The sequence below is a fragment of the Triturus cristatus genome, chromosome 7 (genome assembly GCF_964204655.1).
Source record: "Triturus cristatus chromosome 7, aTriCri1.1, whole genome shotgun sequence".
Taxonomy (NCBI): Eukaryota; Metazoa; Chordata; class Amphibia; order Caudata; family Salamandridae; genus Triturus; species Triturus cristatus.
Genome location: NC_140590.1, coordinates 1,873,944,585 through 1,873,967,261, shown reverse-complemented (window position 1 = coordinate 1,873,967,261; position 22,677 = coordinate 1,873,944,585). Strand labels below are relative to the sequence as shown.

At 52.4% G+C, this 22,677-nt stretch overlaps 1 protein-coding gene and 1 long non-coding RNA gene across 2 annotated transcripts in view; one reads left to right on the top strand and one right to left on the bottom strand.

The window, feature by feature from the left end:
* The window catches only part of LOC146813566 (zinc-binding protein A33-like), a 210,620-nt gene extending 188,585 nt beyond the window's left edge, over positions 1–22,035 (top strand). Inside the window, exon 5 of the mRNA XM_085620340.1 lies at positions 21,337–22,035. Coding sequence (XP_085476466.1) covers positions 21,337–21,836 — 500 coding nt within the window. The 3' untranslated portion in view covers positions 21,837–22,035. The remainder of the gene's footprint in view (positions 1–21,336) is intronic.
* Positions 1–22,677, bottom strand: part of LOC146813565 (uncharacterized) — a 484,226-nt gene that overhangs the window by 457,580 nt on the left and 3,969 nt on the right. The window lies entirely within an intron of this gene.

Sequence of the window (22,677 nt, the reverse complement as noted above, 5' to 3'; positions counted from 1 at the left end):
ATTAACCCTCTCTCATCTCTCTGTAGTGCTGAGGTCTCTGGGTGGGACAGTGACTTGTCTGAGGTCACACAGTGTGTCATTAACCCTCTCTCATCGCTCTGCAATGCTTGATCTCTGGGTGGGACAGTGACATGTCTGAGGTCACACAGTGTGTCATTAACCCTCTTTCATCTCTCTGCAGTGCTGGGGTCTCTGAGGGTGGGACAGTGACTTCTCTGAGATCACACAATGTGTCATTAACCCTCTCTCATCTCTCTGCAGTGAGGGGGTCTCTGTGGGCAGGACAGTGACTTGTCTGAGGTCACACAGTGTGTCCTTAACCCTCTTTCATCTCTCTGCACTTCTGGCGTGTCTGAGGGTGGGACAGTGACTTGTCTGAGGTCACACGGTGTGTCATTAACCCTCTTTCATCTCTCTGCAGTGCTGGGGTATCTGGTTGGGACAGTGACTTGTCTGAGGTCATACAGTGTGTCATTGACCCTCTCTCATCTCTCTGCAGTGCTGGGGTCTCTGAGGGTGGGACAATGACTTGTCTGAGGTCACACAGTGTGTCATTAACCCTCACTCATCTCTCTGCAGTGCTGGGGCCTCTGAGGGTGGGACAGTGACTTGTCTGAGGTCACACTGTGTGTCATTAACCCTCTCTTAATTCTCTGCAGTGCGGCGGTCTCTGAGGGCGGGACAGTGACTTGTCTGAGGACACACAGTGTGTCATTAACCCTCTTTCATCTCTCTGCACTTCTGGCGTCGCTGAGGGTGGGACAGTGACTTGTCTGAGGTCACACGGTGTGTCATTAACCCTCTCTCATCTCTCTGCAGTGCTGGGGTCTCTGAGGGTGGGACAGTGACTTGTCTGAGGTCACACAGTGTGTCATTAACCCTCTCTTATATCTCTGCAGTGCTGGGGTCTCTGATGGTGGGATAGTGACTTGTCTGAGGTCACACGGTGTGTCATTAACCCTCTTTCATCTCTCTGCAGTGCTGGGGTATCTGGTTGGGACAGTGACTTGTCTGAGGTCACACAGTGTGCCATTGACCCTCTCTCATCTCTTTGCAGTGCAGGGGTCTCTGAGGGTGGGACAGTAACTTGTCTGAGGTCACACAGTGTGTCATTAACCCTGTCTCATCTCTCTGCAGTGCTTGGTCTCTTGGTGGGGCAGTGACTTGTCTAAGGTCACACAGTGTGTCATTAACCCTCTTTCATCTCTCTGCAGTGCTGGGGTCTCTGGGTGGGACAGTGACTTGTCTGAGGTCACACAGTGTGTAATTAACCTGCTCTCATCTCTCTGCAGTGCTGGGGTCTCTGCGTGGGACAGTGACTTGTCCGAGGTCACACAGTCTGTCATTAAACCTCTCTCATCTCCCTGCAGTTCTGCGGTCTCTGAGCGTGGGACAGTGACTTGTCTGAGGTCACACAGTGTGTCATTAAACCTCTCTCATCTCCCTGCAGTTCTGCGGTCTCCGAGGGTGGGATAGTGACTTGTCTAAGGTCACACGGTGTGTCATTAACCCTCTTTCATCTCTCTGCAGTGCTGGGGTATCTGGTTGGGACAGTGATTTGTCTGAGGTCACACACTGTGTCATTGACCCTCTCTTATCTGTCTGCAGTGCAGGGGTCTCTGAGGGTGGGACAGTGACTTGTCTGAGGTCACACAGTGTGTCATTAACCCTCACTCATCTCTCTGCAGTGCTGGGGCCTTTGAGGGTGGGACTGTGACTTGTCTGAGGTCACACTGTGTGTCATTAACCCTCTCTTAATTCTCTGCAGTGCTGGGGTCTCTGATGGTGGGACAGTGACTTGTCTGAGGTCACACAGAGTGTCATTAACCCTCTCTCATCTCTCTGTAGTGCTGAGGTCTCTGGGTGGGACAGTGACTTGTCTGAGGTCACACAGTGTGTCATTAACCCTCACTCATCTCTCTGCAGTGCTGGGGCCTCTGAGGGTGGGACAGTGACTTGTCTGAGGTCACACTGTGTGTCATTAACCCTCTCTTAATTCTCTGCAGTGCTGGGGTCTCTGATGGTGGGACAGTGACTTGTCTGAGGTCACACAGTGTGTCATTAACCCTCTCTCATCTCTCTGTAGTGCTGAGGTCTCTGGGTGGGACAGTGACTTGTCTGAGGTCACACAGTGTGTCATTAACCCTCTCTCTTCTCTCTGCAGTGCTTGATCTCTGGGTGGGACAGTGACTTGTCTGAGGTCACACAGTGTGTCATTAACCCTCTTTCATCTCTCTGCAGTGCTGGGGTCTCTGAGGGTGGTACAGTGACTTGTCTGAGTTCACACAGTGTGTCATTAACCCTCTTTTATCTCTCTGCAGTGCTGGGGTCTCTGAGGGTGGGACAGTGACTTGTCTGAGGTCACACAGTGTGTCATTAACCCTCTTTCATCTCTCTGCAGTGCTGGGGTCTCTGAGGGTGGGACAGTGACTTGTCTGAGATCACACAGTGTGTCATTAACCCTCTCTCATCTCTCTGCAGTGAGGGGGTCTCTGTGGGCAGGACAGTGACTTGTCTGAGGTCACACAGTGTGTCATTAACCCTCTCTCATCTCTCTGCAATGCTTGATCTCTGGGTGGGACAGTGACATGTCTGAGGTCACACAGTGTGTCATTAACCCTCTTTCATCTCTCTGCAGTGCTGGGGTCTCTGAGGGTGGGACAGTGACTTGTCTGAGGTCACACAGTGTGTCATTAACCCTCTCTCATCTCTCTGCAGTGCTGGGGTCTCTGAGGGTGGGACAGTGACTTGTCTGAGATCACACAATGTGTCATTAACCCTCTCTCATCTCTCTGCAGTGAGGGGGTCTCTGTGGGCAGGACAGTGACTTGTCTGAGGTCACACAGTGTGTCATTAACCCTCTTTCATCTCTCTGCACTTCTGGCGTCTCTGAGGGTGGGACAGTGACTTGTCTGAGGTCACACGGTGTGTCATTAACCCTCTTTCATCTCTCTGCAGTGCTGGGGTATCTGGTTGGGACAGTGACTTGTCTGAGGTCATACAGTGTGTCATTAACCCTCTCTCATCTCTCTGCAGTGCTGGGGTCTCTGAAGGTGGGACAATGACTTGTCTGAGGTCACACAGTGTGTCATTAACCCTCACTCATCTCTCTGCAGAGCTGGGGCCTCTGAGGGTGGGACAGTGACTTGTCTGAGGTCACACTGTGTGTCATTAACCCTCTCTTAATTCTCTGCAGTGCTGGGGTCTCTGATGGTGGGACAGTGACTTGTCTGAGGTCACACAGTGTGTCATTAACCCTCTCTCATCTCTCTGTAGTGCTGAGGTCTCTGGGTGGGACAGTGACTTGTCTGAGGTCACACAGTGTGTCATTAACCCTCTCTCTTCTCTCTGCAGTGCTTGATCTCTGGGTGGGACAGTGACTTGTCTGAGGTCACACAGTGTGTCATTAACCCTCTTTCATCTCTCTGCAGTGCTGGGGTCTCTGAGGGTGGTACAGTGACTTGTCTGAGTTCACACAGTGTGTCATTAACCCTCTTTTATCTCTCTGCAGTGCTGGGGTCTCTGAGGGTGGGACAGTGACTTGTCTGAGGTCACACAGTGTGTCATTAACCCTCTTTCATCTCTCTGCAGTGCTGGGGTCTCTGAGGGTGGGACAGTGACTTGTCTGAGATCACACAGTGTGTCATTAACCCTCTCTCATCTCTCTGCAGTGCTGGGGTCTCTGAGGGTGGGGCAGTGACTTGTCTGAGGTCACACAGTGTGTCATTAACCCTCTCTCATCTCTCTGCAGTGCTGGGGTCTCTGAGGGTGGGACAGTGACTTGTCTGAGGTCACACAGTGTGTCATTAACCCTCTATTATATCTCTGCAGTGCTGGGGTCTCTGATGGTGGGACAGTGACTTGTCTGAGGTCACACAGTGTGTCATTAACCCTCTTTCATCTCTCTTCAGTGCTGGGGTCTCTGAGGATGGGACAGTGACTTGTCTGAGGTCACACAGTGTGTCATTAACCCTCTCTCATCTCTATGCAGTGCGGGGGTCTCTGAGGGCGGGACAGTGACTTGTCTGAGGTCACGCAGTGTGTCATTAACACTCTTTCATCTCTCTGCACTTCTGGCGTCTCTGAGGATGGGACAGTGACTTGTCTGAGGTCACACAGTGTGTCATTAACCCTTACTTATATCTCTGCAGTGCTGGGGTCTCTGATGGTGGGACGGTGACTTGTCTGAGGTCACACAGTGTGTCATTAACCCTCTCTCATCTCTCTGCAGTGCTGGGGTCTCTGAGGGTGGGGCAGTGACTTGTCTGAGGTCACACAGTGTGTCATTAACCCTCTCTCATCTCTCTGCTGTGCTGGGGTCTCTGAGGGTGGGACAGTGACTTGTCTGAGGTCACACGGTGTGTCATTAACCCTCTTTCATCTCTCTGCAGTGCTGGGGTATCTGGTTGGGACAGTGACTTGTCTGAGGTCACACAGTGTGTCATTGACCCTCTCTCATCTGTCTGCAGTGCAGGGGTCTCTGAGGGTGGGACAGTGACTTGTCTGAGGTCACACAGTGTGTCATTAACCCTCACTCATCTCTCTGCAGTGCTGGGGCCTCTGAGGGTGGGACTGTGACTTGTCTGAGGTCACACTGTGTGTCATTAACCCTCTCTTAATTCTCTGCAGTGCTGGGGTCTCTGATGGTGGGACAGTGACTTGTCTGAGGTCACACAGTGTGTCATTAACCCTCTCTCATCTCTCTGTAGTGCTGAGGTCTCTGGGTGGGACAGTGACTTGTCTGAGGTCACACAGTGTGTCATTAACCCTCTCTCATCTCTCTGCAGTGCTTGATCTCTGGGTTGGACAGTGACTTGTCTGAGGTCACACAGTGTGTCATTAACCCTCTTTCATCTCTCTGCAGTGCTGGGGTCTCTGAGGGTGGGACAGTGACTTGTCTGAGGTCACACAGTGTGTCATTAACCCTCTTTCATCTCTCTGCAGTGCTGGGGTCTCTGAGGGTGGGACAGTGACTTGTCTGAGGTCACACAGTGTGTCATTAACCCTCCTTCATCTCTCTGCAGTGCTGGGGTCTCTGAGGGTGGGACAGTGACTTGTCTGAGATCACACAGTGTGTCATTAACCCTCTCTCATCTCTCTGCAGTGCTGGGGTCTCTGAGGGTGGGACAGTGACTTGTCTGAGGTCACACAGTGTATCATTAACCCTCTCTCATCTCTCTGCAGTGCTGGGGTCTCTGAGGGTGGGACAGTGACTTGTCTGAGGTCACACAGTGTGTCATTAACCCTCTCTTATATCTCTGCAGTGCTGGGGTCTCTGATGGTGGGACAGTGACTTGTCTGAGGTCACACGGTGTGTCATTCACCCTCTCATATCTCTTTGCAGTGCTGGGGCCTCTGAGGGTGGGACAGTGACTTGTATGAGGTCACGCTGTGTGTCATTAACCTCTCTCATCTCTCTGCAGTGCTGGGGTCTCTGAGGGTGGGACAGTGACTTGTCTGAGATCACACAGTGTGTCATTAACCCTCTCTCATCTCTCTGCAGTGCGGCGGTCTCTGTGGGCGGGACAGTGACTTGTCTGAGGTCACACAGTGTGTCATTAACCCTCTTTCATCTCTCTGCACTTCTGGCGTCTCTGAGGGTGGGACAGTGACTTGTCTGAGGTCATGCAGTGTGTCATTAACCCTCTCTTATATCTCTGCAGTGCTGGGGTCTCTGATGGTGGGACAGTGACTTGTCTGAGGTCACACAGTGTGTCATTAATCCTCTTTCATCTCTCTGCACTTCTGGCATCTCTGAGGGTGGGACAGTGATTTGTCTGAGGTCACACAGTGTGTCATTAACCCTTTCTTATATCTCTGTAGTGCTGGGGTCTCTGATGGTGGGATAGTGACTTGTCTGAGGTCACACGGTGTGTCATTAACCCTCTTTCATCTCTCTGCAGTGCTGGGGTATCTGGTTGGGACAGTGACTTGTCTGAGGTCACACAGTGTGTCATTAACCCTCACTCATCTCTCTGCAGTGCTGGGGCCTCTGAGGGTGGGACAGTGACTTGTCTGAGGTCACACTGTGTGTCATTAACCCTCTCTTAATTCTCTGCAGTGCTGGGGTCTCTGATGGTGGGACAGTGACTTGTCTGAGGTCACACAGTGTGTCATTAACCCTCTCTCATCTCTCTGTAGTGCTGAGGTCTCTGGGTGGGACAGTGACTTGTCTGAGGTCACACAGTGTGTCATTAACCCTCTCTCATCTCTCTGCAGTGCTTGATCTCTGGGTGGGACAGTGACTTGTCTGAGGTCACACAGTGTGTCATTAACCCTCTTTCATCTCTCTGCAGTGCTGGGGTCTCTGAGGGTGGAACAGTGACTTGTCTGAGGTCACACAGTGTGTCATTAACCCTCTTTTATCTCTCTGCAGTGCTGGGGTCTCTGAGGGTTGGACAGTGACTTGTCTGAGGTCACACAGTGTGTCATTAACCCTCTTTCATCTCTCTGCAGTGCTGGGGTCTCTGAGGGTGGGACAGTGACTTGTCTGAGATCACACAGTGTGTCATTAACCCTCTCTCATCTCTCTGCAGTGCTGGGGTCTCTGAGGGTGGGGCAGTGACTTGTCTGAGGTCACACAGTGTGTCATTAACCCTCTCTCATCTCTCTGCAGTGCTGGGGTCTCTGAGGGTGGGACAGTGACTTGTCTGAGGTCACACAGTGTGTCATTAACCCTCTCTTATATCTCTGCAGTGCTGGGGTCTCTGATGGTGGGACAGTGACTTGTCTGAGGTCACACAGTGTGTCATTAACCCTCTTTCATCTCTCTGCAGTGCTGGGGTCTCTGAGGATGGGACAGTGACTTGTCTGAGGTCACACAGTGTGTCATTAACCCTCTCTCATCTCTCTGCAGTGCGGGGGTCTCTGAGGGCGGGTCAGTGACTTGTCTGAGGTCACAGAGTGTGTCATTAACCCTCTTTCATCTCTCTGCACTTCTGGCGTCTCTGAGGATGGGACAGTGACTTGTCTGAGGTCACACAGTGTGCCATTAACCCGCTCTTATATCTCTGCAGTTCTGGGGTCTCTGATGGTGGGACAGTGACTTTTCTGACTTCACACAGTGTGTCATTAACCCTCTTTCATCTCTCTGCAGTGCTGGGGTCTCTGAGGATGGGACAGTGACTTGTCTGAGGTCACACAGTGTGTCATTAACCCTCTCTTATATCTCTGCAGTGCTGGGGTCTCTGATGGTGGGACAGTGACTTGTCTGAGGTCACACAGTGTGTCATTAACCCTCTTTCATCTCTCTGCACTTCTGGCGTCTCTGAGGGTGGGACAGTGACTTGTCTGAGGTCACACGGTGTGTCATTAACCCTCTCCCATCTCTCTGCAGTGCTGGGGCCTCTGAGGGTGGGACAGTGACTTGTCTGAGGTCACACAGTGTGTCATTAACCCTCTCTTATATCTCTGCAGTGCTGGGGTCTCTGAGGGTGGGACAGTGACTTGTCTGAGGTCACACAGTGTGTCATTAACCCTTTCTCATCTCTCTGCAGTGCTGGGGTCTCTGAGGGTGGGACAGTGACTTGTCTGAGGTCACACAGTGTGTCATTAACCCTATCTTATATCTCTGCAGTGCTGGGGTCTCTGATGGTGGGACAGTGACTTGTCTGAGGTCACACAGTGTGTCATTAACCCTCTTTCATCTCTCTGCAGTGCTGGGGTCTCTGAGGATGGGACAGTGACTTGTCTGAGGTCACACAGTGTGTCATTGACCATCTCTCATCTCTCTGCAGTTCTGGGGTCTCTGGGGATGGGAGAGTGACTTGTATGAGGTCACACAGTGTGTCATTATCCCTCATTCATATCTGCAGTGCTGGGGTCTCTGAGGGTGGGACAGTGACTTGTATGTGATCACACAGTGTGTCATTGACCCTCTCCCATCTCTCTGCAGTGCTGGGGCCTCTGAGGGTGGGACAGTGATTTGTCTGAGGTCACACGGTGTGTCATTAACCCTTTTTCATCTCTCTGCAGTCCTGGGGTATCTGGTTGGGACAGTGACTTGTCTGAGGTCACACAGTGTGTCATTTACCCTCTCTCATCTCTCTGCAGTGCAGGGGTCTCTGAGGGTGGGACAGTGACTTGTTTGAGGTCACACAGTGTGTGATTAACCCTCACTCATCTCTCTGCAGTGCTCGATCTCTGGGTGGGACAGTGACTTGTCTGAGGTCACACAGTGTGTCATTAACCCTCTTTCATCTCTCTGCAGTGCTTGGGTCTCTGAGGATGGGACAGTGAATTGTCTGAGGTCACACAGTGTGTCATTAACCCTCTCTTATTTCTCTGCAGTGCTGGGGTCTCTGATAGTGGGACAGTGACTTGTCTGAGGTCACACAGTGTGTCATTAACCCTCTCTCATCTCTCTGTAGTGCTGAGGTTTCTGGGTGGGACAGTGACTTGTCTGAGGTCACACAGTGTGTCATTAACCCTCTCTCATCTCTCTGCAGTGCTTGATCTCTGGGTGGGACAGTGACTTGTCTGAGGTCACAGAGTGTGTCATTAACCCACTTTCATCTCTCTGCTGTGCTGGGGTCTCTGAGGATGGGACAGTGACTTGTCTGAGTTCACACAGTGTGTCATTAACCCTCTCTCATCTCTATGCAGTGCTGGGGTCTCTGAGGGTGGGACAGTGACTTGTCTGAGATCACACAGTGTGTCATTAACCCTCTCTCATCTCTCTGCAGTGCTGGGGTCTCTGAGGGTGGGACAGTGACTTGTCTGAGGTCACACAGTGTGTGATTAACCCTCTCTCATCTCTCTGCAGTGCTGGGGTCTCTGAGGGTGGGACAGTGACTTGTCTGAGGTCGCACAGTGTGTCATTAACCCTCTCTTATATCTCTGCAGTGCTTGGGTCTCTGATGGTGGGACAGTGACTTATCTGAGGTCACACAGTGTGTCATTAACCCTCTTTCATCTCTCTGCACTTCTGGCGTCTCTGAGGATGGGACAGTGACTTGTCTGAGGTCACACAGTGTGTCATTAACCCTCTCTTATATCTCTGCAGTGCTGGGGTCTCTGATGGTGGGACAGTGACTTGTCTGAGGTCACACAGTGTGTCATTAACCCTCTTTCATCTCTCTGCAGTGCTGGGGTCTCTGAGGATGGGACAGTGACTTGTCTGAGGTCACACAGTGTGTCATTAACCCTCTCTCATCTCTCTGCAGTGCGGGGGTCTCTGAGGGCGGGACAGTGACTTGTCTGAGGTCACACAGTGTGTCATTAACCCTCTTCCATCTTTCTGCACTTCTGGCGTCTCTGAGGGTGGGACAGTGACTTGTCTGAGGTCACACAGTTTGTCATTAACCCTCTCTCATCTCTCTGTAGTGCTGAGGTCTCTGGGTGGGACAGTGACTTGTCTGAGGTCACACAGTGTGTCATTAACCCTCTCTCATCTCTTTGCAGTGCTTGATCTCTGGGTGGGACAGTGACTTGTCTGAGATCACACAGTGTGTCATTAACCCTCTTTCATCTCTCTGCAGTGCTGGGGTCTCTGAGGGTGGGACAGTGACTTGTCTGAGATCACACAGTGTGTCATTAACCCTCTCTCATCTCTCTGCAGTGCTGGGGTCTCTGAGGGTGGGACAGTGACTTGTCTGAGGTCACACAGTGTGTCATTAACCCTCTCTCATCTCTCTGCAGTGCTGGGGTCTCTGAGGGTGGGACAGTGACTTGTCTGAGGTCACACAGTGTGTCATTAACCCTCTCATATCTCTGCAGTGCTGGGGTCTCTGATGGTGGGACAGTGACTTGTCTGAGGTCACACAGTGTGTCATTAACCCTCTTTCATCTCTCTGCAGTGCTGGGGTCTCTGAGGATGGGACAGTGACTTGTCTGAGGTCACACAGTGTGTCATTAACCCTCTCTCATCTCTCTGCAGTGCGGGGGTTTCTGAGGGCGGGACAGTGACTTGTCTGAGGTCACACAGTGTGTCATTAACCCTCTTTCATCTCTCTGCAGTGCTGGGGTCTCCGAGGGTGGGACAGTGACTTGTCTGAGGTCACACAGTGTGTCATTAACCCTCTCTTATATCTCTGCAGTGCTGGGGTCTCTGATGGTGGGACAGTGACTTGTCTGAGGTCACACAGTGTGTCATTAACCCTCTTTCATCTCTCTGCAGTGCTGTGGTCTCTGAGGATGGGACAGTGACTTGTCTGAGGTCACACAGTGTGTCATTAACCCTCTCTCATCTCTCTGCAGTGCTGGGGTCTCTGAGGGCGGGACAGTGACTTGTCTGAGGTCACACAGTGTGTCATTAACCCTCTCTTATATCTCTGCAGTGCTGGGGTCTCTGATGGTGGGACAGTGACTTGTCTGAGGTCACACAGTGTGTCATTAACCCTCTTTCATCTCTCTGCAGTGCTGGGGTCTCTGAGGATGGGACAGTGACTTGTCTGAGGTCACACAGTGTGTCATTAACCCTCTCTCATCTCTCTGCACTTCTGGGGTCTCCGAGGGTGGGACAGTGACTTGTCTGAGGTCACACGGTGTGTCATTAACCCTCTCCCATCTCTCTGCAGTGCTGGGGCCTCTGAGGGTGGGACAGTGACTTGTCTGAGGTCACACAGTGTGTCATTAACCCTCTCTTATATCTCTGCAGTGCTGAGGTCTCTGAGGGTGGGACAGTGACTTGTCTGAGGTCACACAGTGTGTCATTAACCCGTTCTCATCTCTCTGCAGTGCTGGGGTCTCTGAGGGTGGGACAGTGACTTGTCTGAGGTCACACAGTGTGTCATTAACCATCTCTTATATCTCTGCAGTGCTGGGGTCTCTGATGGTGGGACAGTGACTTGTCTGAGGTCACACAGTGTGTCATTAACCCTCTTTCATCTCTCTGCAGTGCTGGGGTCTCTGGGGATGGGAGAGTGACTTGTATGAGGTCACACAGTGCGTCATTAACCCTCATTAATCTCTGCAGTGCTGGGGTCTCTGACGGTGGGACAGTGACTTGAATGTGATCACACAGTGTGTCATTGACCCTCTCTCATCTCTCTGCAGTGCTGGGGCCTCTGAGGGTGGGACAGTGACTTGTCTGAGGTCACACAGTGTGTCATTAACCCTCTTTCATCTCTCTGCAGTGCTGGGGTCTCTGAGGATGGGACAGTGACTTGTCTGAGGTCACACAGTGTGTCATTAACCCTCTCTCATCTCTCTGCACTTCTGGCGTCTCCGAGGGTGGGACAGTGACTTGTCTGAGGTCACACGGTGTGTCATTAACCCTCTCCCATCTCTCTGCTTTGCTGGGGCCTCTGAGGGTGGGACAGTGACTTGTCTGAGGTCACACAGTGTGTCATTAACCCTCTCTTATATCTCTGCAGTGCTGAGGTCTCTGAGGGTGGGACAGTGACTTGTCTGAGGTCACACAGTGTGTCATTAACCCTTTCTCATCTCTCTGCAGTGCTGGGGTCTCTGAGGGTGGGACAGTGACTTGTCTGAGGTCACACAGTGTGTCATTAACCCTCTCTTATATCTCTGCAGTGCTGGGGTCTCTGATGGTGGGACAGTGACTTGTCTGAGGTCACACAGTGTGTCATTAACCCTCTTTCATCTCTCTGCAGTGCTGGGGTCTCTGAGGATGGGACAGTGACTTGTCTGAGGTCACACAGTGTGTCATTGACCATCTCTCATCTCTCTGCAGTTCTGGGGTCTCTGGGGATGGGAGAGTGACTTGTATGAGGTCACACAGTGTGTCATTAACCCTCATTAATCTCTGCAGTGCTGGGGTCTCTGACGGTGGGACAGTGACTTGTATGTGATCACACAGTGTGTCATTGACCCTCTCTCATCTCTCTGCAGTGCTGGGGCCTCTGAGGGTGGGACAGTGACTTGTCTGAGGTCACACAGTGTGTCATTGACCCTCTCTCATCTCTCTGCAGTGCGGGGGTCTCTGATGGTGGAATAGTGACTTGTCTGAGGTCACACGGTGTGTCATTAACCCTCTCTTATATCTCTGCAGTGCAGGGGTCTCTGAGGGTGGGACAGTGACTTGTCTGAGGTCACACAGTGTGTCATTAACCCTTTTTCATCTCTCTGCAGTGCTGGGGTATCTGGTTGGGACAGTGACTTGTCTGAGGTCACACAGTGTGTCATTTACCCTCTCTCATCTCTCTGCAGTGCAGGGGTCTCTGAGGGTGGGACAGTGACTTGTCTGAGGTCACACAGTGTGTCATTAACCCTCTTTCATCTCTCTGCAGTGCTTGGGTCTCTGAGGATGGGACAGTGAATTGTCTGAGGTCACACAGTGTGTCATTAACCCTCTCTTATTTCTCTGCAGTGCTGGGGTCTCTGATAGTGGGACAGTGACTTGTCTGAGGTCACACAGTGTGTCATTAACCCTCTCTCATCTCTCTGTAGTGCTGAGGTTTCTGGGTGGGACAGTGACTTTTCTGAGGTCACACAGTGTGTCATTAACCCTCTCTCATCTCTCTGCAGTGCTTGATCTCTGGGTGGGACAGTGACTTGTCTGAGGTCACAGAGTGTGTCATTAACCCTCTTTCATCTCTCTGCTGTGCTGGGGTCTCTGAGGATGGGACAGTGACTTGTCTTTGGTCACACAGTGTGTCATTAACCCTCTCTCATCTCTCTGCAGTGCTGGGGTCTCTGAGGGTGGGACAGTGACTTGTCTGAGGTCACACAGTGTGTGATTAACCCTCTCTCATCTCTCTGCAGTGCTGGGGTCTCTGAGGGTGGGACAGTGACTTGTCTGAGGTCACACAGTGTGTCATTAACCCTCTCTTATATCTCTGCAGTGCTTGGGTCTCTGATGGTGGGACAGTGACTTTTCTGAGGTCACACAGTGTGTCATTAACCATCTTTCATCTCTCTGCAGTGCTGGGGTCTCTGAGGATGGGACAGTGACTTGTCTGAGGTCACACAGTGTGTCATTAACCCTTTCTCATCTCTCTGCAGTGCAGGGGCGTCTGAGGGCGGGACAGTGACTTGTCTGAGGTCACACAGTGTGTCATTAACCCTCTTTCATTTCTCTGCACTTCTGGCGTCTCTGAGGATGGGACAGTGACTTGTCTGAGGTCACACAGTGTGTCATTAACCCTCTCTTATATCTCTGCAGTGCTGGGGTCTCTGATGGTGGGACAGTGACTTGTCTGAGGTCACACAGTGTGTCATTAACCCTCTTTCATCTCTCTGCAGTGCTGGGGTCTCTGAGGATGGGACAGTGACTTGTCTGAGGTCACACAGTGTGTCATTAACCCTCTCTCATCTCTCTGCAGTGTGGGGGTCTCTGAGGGCGGGACAGTGACTTGTCTGAGGTCACACAGTGTGTCATTAACCCTCTTCCATCTCTCTGCACTTTTGGCGTCTCTGAGGGTGGGACAGTGACTTGTCTGAGGTCACACAGTGTGTCATTAACCCTCTCTCATCTCTCTGTAGTGCTGAGGTCTCTGGGTGGGACAGTGACTTGTCTGAGGTCACACAGTGTGTCATTAACCCTCTCTCATCTCTCTGCAGTGCTTGATCTCTGGGTGGGACAGTGACTTGTCTGGGATCACACAGTGTGTCATTAACCCTCTTTCATCTCTCTGCAGTGCTGAGGTCTCTAAGGGTGGGACAGTGACTTGTCTGAGATCACACAGTGTGTCATTAACCCTCTCTCATCTCTCTGCAGTGCTGGGGTCTCTGAGGGTGGGACAGTGACTTGTCTGTGGTCACACAGTGTGTCATTAACCCTCTCTCATCTCTCTGCAGTGCTGGGGTCTCTGAGGGTGGGACAGTGACTTGTCTGAGGTCACACAGTGTGTCATTAACCCTCTCTCATCTCTCTGTAGTGCTGAGGTTTCTGGGTGGGACAGTGACTTGTCTGAGGTCACACAGTGTGTCATTAACCCTCTCTCATCTCTCTGCAGTGCTTGATCTCTGGGTGGGACAGTGACTTGTCTGAGGTCACAGAGTGTGTCATTAACCCTCTTTCATCTCTCTGCTGTGCTGGGGTCTCTGAGGATGGGACAGTGACTTGTCTGAGGTCACACAGTGTGTCATTAACCCTCTCTCATCTCTCTGCAGTGCTGGGGTCTCTGAGGGTGGGACAGTGACTTGTCTGAGATCACACGGTGTGTCATTAACCCTCTTTCATCTCTCTGCAGTGCTGGGGTATCTGGTTGGGACAGTGACTTGTCTGAGGTCACACAGTGTGTCATGAACCCTCACTCATCTCTCTGCAGTGCAGGGGCCTCTGAGGGTAGGACAGTGACTTGTCTGAGGTCACACTGTGTGTCATTAACCCTCTCTTAATTCTCTGCAGTGCTGGGGTCTCTGATGGTGGGACAGTGACTTGTCTGAGGTCACACAGTGTGTCATTAACCCTCTCTCATCTCTCTGTAGTGCTGAGGTCTCTGGGTGGGACAGTGACTTGTCTGAAGTCACACAGTGTGTCATTAACCCTCTCTCATCTCTCTGCAGTGCTTGATCTCTGGGTGGGACAGTGACTTGTCTGAGGTCACACAGTGTGTCATTAACCCTCTTTCATCTCTCTGCAGTGCTGGGGTCTCTGAGGGTGGGACAGTGACTTGTCTGAGGTCACACAGTGTGTCATTAACCCTCTTTCATCTCTCTGCAGTGCTGGGGTCTCTGAGGGTGGGACAGTGACTTGTCTGAGATCACACAGTGTGTCATTAACCCTCTCTCATCTCTCTGCAGTGCTGGGGTTTCTGAGGGTGGGGCAGTGACTTGTCTGAGGTCACACAGTGTGTCATTAACCCTCTCTCATCTCTCTGCAGTGCTGGGGTCTCTGAGGGTGGGACAGTGACTTTTCTGAGGTCACACAGTGTGTCATTAACCCTCTCTTATATCTCTGCAGTGCTGGGGTCTCTGATGGTGGGACAGTGACTTGTCTGAGGTCACACAGTGTGTCATTAACCCTCTTTCATCTCTCTGCAGTGCTGGGGTCTCTGAGGATGGGACAGTGACTTGTCTGAGGTCACACAGTGTGTCATTAACCCTCTCTCATCTCTCTGCAGTGCGGGGGTCTCTGAGGGCGGGACAGTGACTTGTCTGAGGTCACACAGTGTGTCATTAACCCTCTTTCATCTCTCTGCACTTCTGGCGTCTCTGAGGATGGGACAGTGACTTGTCTGAGGTCACACAGTGTGCCATTAACCCTCTCTTATATCTCTGCAGTGCTGGGGTCTCTGATGGTGGGACAGTGACTTGTCTGACTTCACACAGTGTGTCATTAACCCTCTTTCATCTCTCTGCAGTGCTGGGGTCTCTGAGGATGGGACCATGACTTGTCTGAGGTCACACAGTGTGTCATTAACCCTCTCTTATATCTCTGCAGTGCTGGGGTCTCTGATGGTGGGACAGTGACTTGTCTGAGGTCACACAGTGTGTCATTAACCCTCTTTAATCTCTCTGCACTTCTGGCGTCTCTGAGGGTGGGACAGTGACTTGTCTGAGGTCACACGGTGTGTCATTAACCCTCTCCCATCTCTCTGCAGTGCTGGGGCCTCTGAGGGTGGGACAGTGACTTGTCTGAGGTCACACAGTGTGTCATTAACCCTCTCTTATATCTCTGCAGTGCTGAGGTCTCTGAGGGTGGGACAGTGACTTGTCTGAGGTCACACAGTGTGTCATTAACCCTCTTTCATCTCTCTGCAGTGCTGGGGTCTCTGAGGATGGGACAGTGACTTGTCTGAGGTCACACAGTATGTCATTGACCATCTCTTATCTCTCTGCAGTTCTGGGGTCTCTGGGGATGGGAGAGTGACTTGTATGAGGTCACACAGTGTGTCATTAACCCTCATTCATCTCTGCAGTGCTGGGGTCTCTGACGGTGGGACAGTGACTTGTATGTGATCACACAGTGTGTCATTGACCCTCTCTCATCTCTCTGCAGTGCTGGGGCCTCTGAGGGTGGGACAGTGACTTGTCTGAGGTCACACGGTGTGTCATTAACCCTTTTTCATCTCTCTGCAGTGCTGGGGTATCTGGTTGGGACAGTGACTTGTCTGAGGTCACACAGTGTGTCATTTACCCTCTCTCATCTCTCTGCAGTGCAGGGGTCTCTGAGGGTGGGACAGTGACTTGTCTGAGGTCACACAGTGTGTGATTAACCCTCACTCATCTCTCTGCAGTGCTTGATCTCTGGGTGGGACAGTGACTTGTCTGAGGTCACACAGTGTGTCATTAACCCTCTTTCATCTCTCTGCAGTGCTTGGGTCTCTGAGGATGGGACAGTGAATTGTCTGAGGTCACACAGTGTGTCATTAACCCTCTCTTATTTCTCTGCAGTGCTGGGGTCTCTGATAGTGGGACAGTGACTTGTCGGAGGTCACACAGTGTGTCATTAACCCTCTCTCATCTCTCTGTAGTGCTGAGGTTTCTGGGTGGGAGAGTGACTTGTCTGAGGTCACACAGTGTGTCATTAACCCTCTCTCATCTCTCTGCAGTGCTTGATCTCTGGGTGGGACAGTGACTTGTCTGAGGTCACAGAGTGTGTCATTTACCCTCTTTCATCTCTCTGCTGTGCTGGGGTCTCTGAGGATGGGACAGTGACTTGTCTGAGGTCACACAGTGTGTCATTAACCCTCTCTCATCTCTCTGCAGTGCTGGGGTCTCTGAGGGTGGGACAGTGACTTGTCTGAGGTCACACAGTGTGTGATTAACCCTCTCTCATCTCTCTGCAGTGCTGGGGTCTCTGAGGGTGGGACAGTGACTTGTCTGAGGTCACACAGTGTGTCATTAACCCTCTCTTATATCTCTGCAGTGCTTGGGTCTCTGATGGTGGGACAGTGACTTTTCTGAGGTCACACAGTGTGTCATTAACCATCTTTCATCTCTCTGCAGTGCTGGGGTCTCTGAGGATGGGACAGTGACTTGTCTGAGGTCACACAGTGTGTCATTAACCCTTTCTCATCTCTCTGCAGTGCAGGGGCCTCTGAGGGCGGGACAGTGACTTGTCTGAGGTCACACAGTGTGTCATTAACCCTCTTTCATCTCTCTGCACTTCTGGCGTCTCTGAGGATGGGACAGTGACTTGTCTGAGGTCACACAGTGTGTCATTAACCCTCTCTTATATCTCTGCAGTGCTGGGGTCTCTGATGGTGGGACAGTGACTTGTCTGAGGTCACACAGTGTGTCATTAACCCTCTTTCATCTCTCTGCAGTGCTGGGGTCTCTGAGGATGGGACAGTGACTTGTCTGAGGTCACACAGTGTGTCATTAACCCTCTCTCATCTCTCTGCAGTGTGGGGGTCTCTGAGGGCGGGACAGTGACTTGTCTGAGGTCACACAGTGTGTCATTAACCCTCTTCCATCTCTCTGCACTTCTGGCGTCTCTGAGGGTGGGACAGTGACTTGTCTGAGGTCACACAGTGTGTCATTAACCCTCTCTCATCTCTCTGTAGTGCTGAGGTCTCTGGGTGGGACAGTGACTTGTCTGAGGTCACACAGTGTGTCATTAACCCTCTCTCATCTCTCTGCAGTGCTTGATCTCTGGGTGGGACAGTGACTTGTCTGGGATCACACAGTGTGTCATTAACCCTCTTTCATCTCTCTGCAGTGCTGGGGTCTCTGAGGGTGGGACAGTGACTTGTCTGAGATCACACAGTGTGTCATTAACCCTCTCTCATCTCTCTGCAGTGCTGGGGTCTCTGAGGGTGGGACAGTGACTTGTCTGTGGTCACACAGTGTGTCATTAACCCTCTCTCATCTCTCTGCAGTGCTGGGGTCTCTGAGGGTGGAACAGTGACTTGTCTGAGGTCACACAGTGTGTCATTAACCCTCTCTTATATCTCTGCAGTGCTGGGGTCTCTGATGGTGGGACAGTGACTTGTCTGAGATCACACAGTGTGTCATTAACCCTCTTTCATCTCTCTGCAGTGCTGGGGTCTCTGAGGATGGGACAGTGACTTGTCTGAGGTCACACAGTGTGTCATTAACCCTCTCTCATCTCTCTGCAGTGCGGGGGTCTCTGAGGGCGGGACAGTGACTTGTCTGAGGTCACACAGTGTGTCATTAACCCTCTTTCATCTCTCTGCACTTCTGGCGTCTCTGAGAATGGGACAGTGACTTGTCTGAGGTCACACAGTGTGTCATTAACCCTCTCTTATATCTCTGCAGTGCTGGGTTCTCTGATGGTGGGACAGTGACTTGTCTGACTTCACACAGTGTGTCATTAACCCTCTTTCATCTATCTCTCTGCAGTGCTGGGGTCTCTGAGGATGGGACAGTGACTTGTCTGAGGTCACACAGTGTGTCATTAACCCTCTCTCATCTCTCTGCAGTGCGGCGGTCTCTGAGGGCGGGACAGTGACTTGTCTGAGGTCACACAGTGTGTCATTAACCCTCTTTCATCTCTCTGCACTTCTGGCATCTCTGAGGGTGGGACAGTGACTTGTCTGAGGTCACACGGTGTGTCATTAACCCTCTCTCATCTCTCTGCAGTGCTGGGGCCTCTGAGGGTGGGACAGTGACTTGTCTGAGGTCACACAGTGTGTCATTAACCCTCTCCTATATCTCTGCAGTGCTGGGGTCTCTGATGGTGGGATAGTGACTTGTCTGAGGTCACACGGTGTGTCATTAACCCTCTTTCATCTCTCTGCAGTGCTGGGGTATCTGGTTGGGACAGTGACTTGTCTGAGGTCACACAGTGTGCCATTGACCCTCTCTCATCTCTCTGCAGTGCAGGGGTCTCTGAGGGTGGGACAGTGACTTGTCTGAGGTCACTCAGTGTATCATTAAACCTCACTCATCTCTCTGCAGTGCTGGGGCCTCTGAGGGTGGGACAGTGACTTGTCTGAGGTCACACTGTGTGTCATTAACCCTCTCTTAATTCTCTGCAGTGCTGGGGTCTCTGATGGTGGGACAGTGACTTGTCTGAGGTCACACAGTGTGTCATTAACCCTCTCTCATCTCTCTGCAGTGCTTGATCTCTGGGTGGGACAGTGACTTGTCTGAGGTCACACAGTGTGTCATTAACCCTCTCTCATCTCTCTGCAGTGCTGGGGTCTCTGAGGGTGGGACAGTGACTTGTCTGAGGTCACACAGTGTGTCATTAACCCTCTCTTATATCTCTGCAGTGCGGGGGTCTCTGAGGGCGGGACAGTGACTTGTCTGAGGTCACACAGTGATTCATTAACCCTCTTTCATCTCTCTGCAGTGCTGGGGTCTCTGAGGATGGGACAGTGACTTGTCTGAGGTCACACAGTGTGTCATTAACCCTCTCTCATCTCTCTGCAGTGCTGTGGTCTCTGAGGATGGGACAGTGACTTGTCTGAGGTCACACAGTGTGTCATTAACCCTCTCTCATCTCTCTGCAGTGCGGGGGTCTCTGATGTCGGGACAGTGACTTGTCTGAGGTCACACAGTGTGTCATTAACCGTCTTTCATCTCTCTGCACTTCTGGCGTCTCTGAGGATGGGACAGTGACTTGTCTGAGGTCACACAGTGTGTCATTAACCCTCTCTTATATCTCTGCAGTGCTGGGGTCTCTGATGGTGGGACAGTGACTTGTCTGAGGTCACACAGTGTGTCATTGACCATCTCTCATCTCTCTGCAGTTCTGGGGTCTCTGGGGATGGGAGAGTGACTTGTCTGAGGTCACACAGTGTGTCATTAACCCTCTCTCATCTCTCTGCAGTGCGGGGGTCTCTGATGTCGGGACAGTGACTTGTCTGAGGTCACACAGTGTGTCATTAACCGTCTTTCATCTCTCTGCACTTCTGGCGTCTCTGAGGATGGGACAGTGACTTGTCTGAGGTCACACAGTGTGTCATTAACCCTCTCTTATATCTCTGCAGTGCTGGGGTCTCTGAGGGTGGGACAGTGACTTGTCTGTGATCACACAGTGTGTCATTGACCCTCTCTCATCTCTCTGCAGTGCTGGGGCCTCTGAGGGTGGGACAGTGACTTGGCTGAGGTCACACAGTGTGTCATTGACCCTCTCTCATCTCTCTGCAGTGCAAGGGTCTCTGAGGGTGGGACAGTGACTTGTCTGAGGTCACACAGTGTGTGATTAACCCTCACTCATCTCTCTGCAGTGCTTGATCTCTGGGTGGGACAGTGACTTGTCTGAGATCACACAGTGTGTCATTAACCCTCTCTCATCTCTCTGCAGTGCTGGGGTCTCTGAGGATGGGACAGTGACTTGTCTGAGGTCACAGTGTGTGATTAACCCTCTCTCATCTCCCTGCAGTGCTGGGGTCTCTGAGGGTGGGACAGTGACTTGTCTGAGGTCACACAGTGTGTCATTAACCATCTTTCATCTCTCTGCAGTGCTGGGGTCTCTGAGGATGGGACAGTGACTTGTCTGAGGTCACACAGTGTGTCATTAACCCTCTCTCGTCTCTCTGCAGTGCTGGGGTCTCTGAGGATGGGACAGTGACTTGTCTGAGGGCACACAGTGTGTCATTAACCCTCTCTCATCTCTCTGCAGTGCGGGGGTCTCTGAGGGCGGGACAGTGACTTGTCTGAGGTCACACAGTGTGTCATTAACCCTCTTTCATCTCTCTGCACTTCTGGCGTCTCTGAGGGTGGGACAGTGACTTGTCTGAGGTCACACAGTGTGTCATTAACCCTCTTTCATCTCTCTGCACTTCTGGTGTCTCTGAGGGTGGGACAGTGACTTGTCTGAGGTCACACAGTGTGTCATTAACCCTCTCTCATCTCTCTGCACTTCTGGCGTCTCTGAGGGTGAGACAGTGACTTGTCTGAGGTCACACAGTGTGTCATTAACCCTCTTTCATCTCTCTGAACTTCTGGTGTCTCTGAGGGTGGGACAGTGACTTGTATGAGGTCACACAGTGTGTCATTATCCCTCATTCATATCTGCAGTGCTGGGGTCTCTGAGGGTGGGACAGTGACTTGTATGTGATCACACAGTGTGTCATTGACCCTCTCCCATCTCTCTGCAGTGCTGGGGCCTCTGAGGGTGGGACAGTGACTTGTCTGAGGTCACTCAGTGTGTCATTAACCCTCTCTCATTTCTCTGTAGTGCTGAGGTCTCTGGGTGGGACAGTGACTTGTCTGAGGTCACACAGTGTGTCAATAACCCTCTTTCATCTCTCTGCAGTGCTGGGGTCTCTGAGGGTGGGACAATGACTTGTCTGAGGTCACACAGTGTGTCATTAACCCTCTCTCATTTCTCTGTAGTGCTGAGGTCTCTGGGCGGGACAGTGACTTGTCTGAGGTCACACAGTGCGTCATTACCTCTCTGTTCTCTCTCTGCAGTGCTGTGGTCTCTGGGTGGGACAGTGACTTGTCTGAGGTCACACAGTGCGTCATTAACTCTCTCTCCTCTCTCTGCAGTGCTGGGGTCTCTGGGTGGGACAGTGACTTGTCTGAGGTCACACAGTGTGTCATTAACCCTCTCTGCTCTCTCTGCAGCGCTGGTGACTCTGGATCCAGACACGGCTCATGAATACCTGATCCTGTCTGAGGACGGGAGACGTGTTACACGGACAGACAGACCGCAGCCCCGGCCGGACAATCCCAAAAGAAACACTGGCTGGTCATCTGTGCTGGGGCGGGAGGGGTTCACCTCAGGGAGGCATTACTGGGAGGTGCAGCTGCTGCAGGGGTCGATGAGGGTGGGGTTCACAGGAGAGGCTCTGAGAGAGGGGAGGGTAACTGTAAGCTTCCCTGATTGCGGGCCTTCAGGTGGGCCTCATTATGGTCGGAACTGGTATTTCACCTTCCCTGCCGACCCCCTGTCCCCTCGTCCACACCCCCTAAAGCTGGGGCTCTACCTGGACTACGAGGGGGGGCGGGTCTCCTTGTACAACGCAGACACCTTGAAGCATTTCTGCACTTTCAATGGCACCTTCACCGGGGCGCTGCACCCCTACTTCGAGCTCGAGGCTCAGTCAGAGCTGCGCCTGGTGTAACAGAGCCCCCCTCGCCCCCCTAGCCCCCCTCAGACTACCCCCCCCCCACGTCACTAACAGGACAGAGGCAGACAGGAGCCCTCTTTGATCTCCTGGAATTAACCCCCCTTAACTGGGGGCTGCCCCCCTATTCCTTCCACTGCCCCGGGACAGACAACTACTTTCACCTGGGGGGGTGCAGCGCTGCCCTGTTATTCCGCAATACCATGTGGACGCACGAAGGAGGGGGAAGTGGAAGAAGTCCCCAGGGAGGGAGGGGGGAGCTGGAGATGTCCCGAGGGAGGGGGGAGAGGGAGATGACCCAGAGGGAAGGGGAGAGATGACCCCGAGGGAAGGGGGAGAGGGAGATGTCCTCGAGGAGGGAGGGGGAGCAGGAGATGTCCCGAGGGAGGGGGGGAGAGATGACCCAGAGGGAGGGGGATGATAGAGATGTCCTCGAGGAGGGAGGGGGGGCAGGAGATGTCCCGAGGGAGGGGGGAGGGGGAGATGACCCAGAGGGAGGGGGGTGATAGAGATGTCCTCGAGGAAGGAAGGGGGGGCAGGAGATGTCCCGAGGGAGGGGGTAGGGGGAGATGACCCAGAGGGAGGGGGGTGATAGAGATGTCCTCGAGGAGGGAGGGGGGCAGGAGATGTCCCAATGAGGGAGGGGGGGTGGGAGATGGCCCCAAGAGAGGGGAGGCGGGAGATGTTCCTGAGGCAGGAGGAGCGGGAGAAGTCCCAGAGGAAAGGAGAAGAGGGAGATGTCCCTGGGGGAGGGGAGCGGGGATTTCCCAGTCAGAGCGAAAGGGGGAGCAGCAGATGTCCCCAATGGTGGGGGGAGCTGCAGATTTCCCTGAGGAGG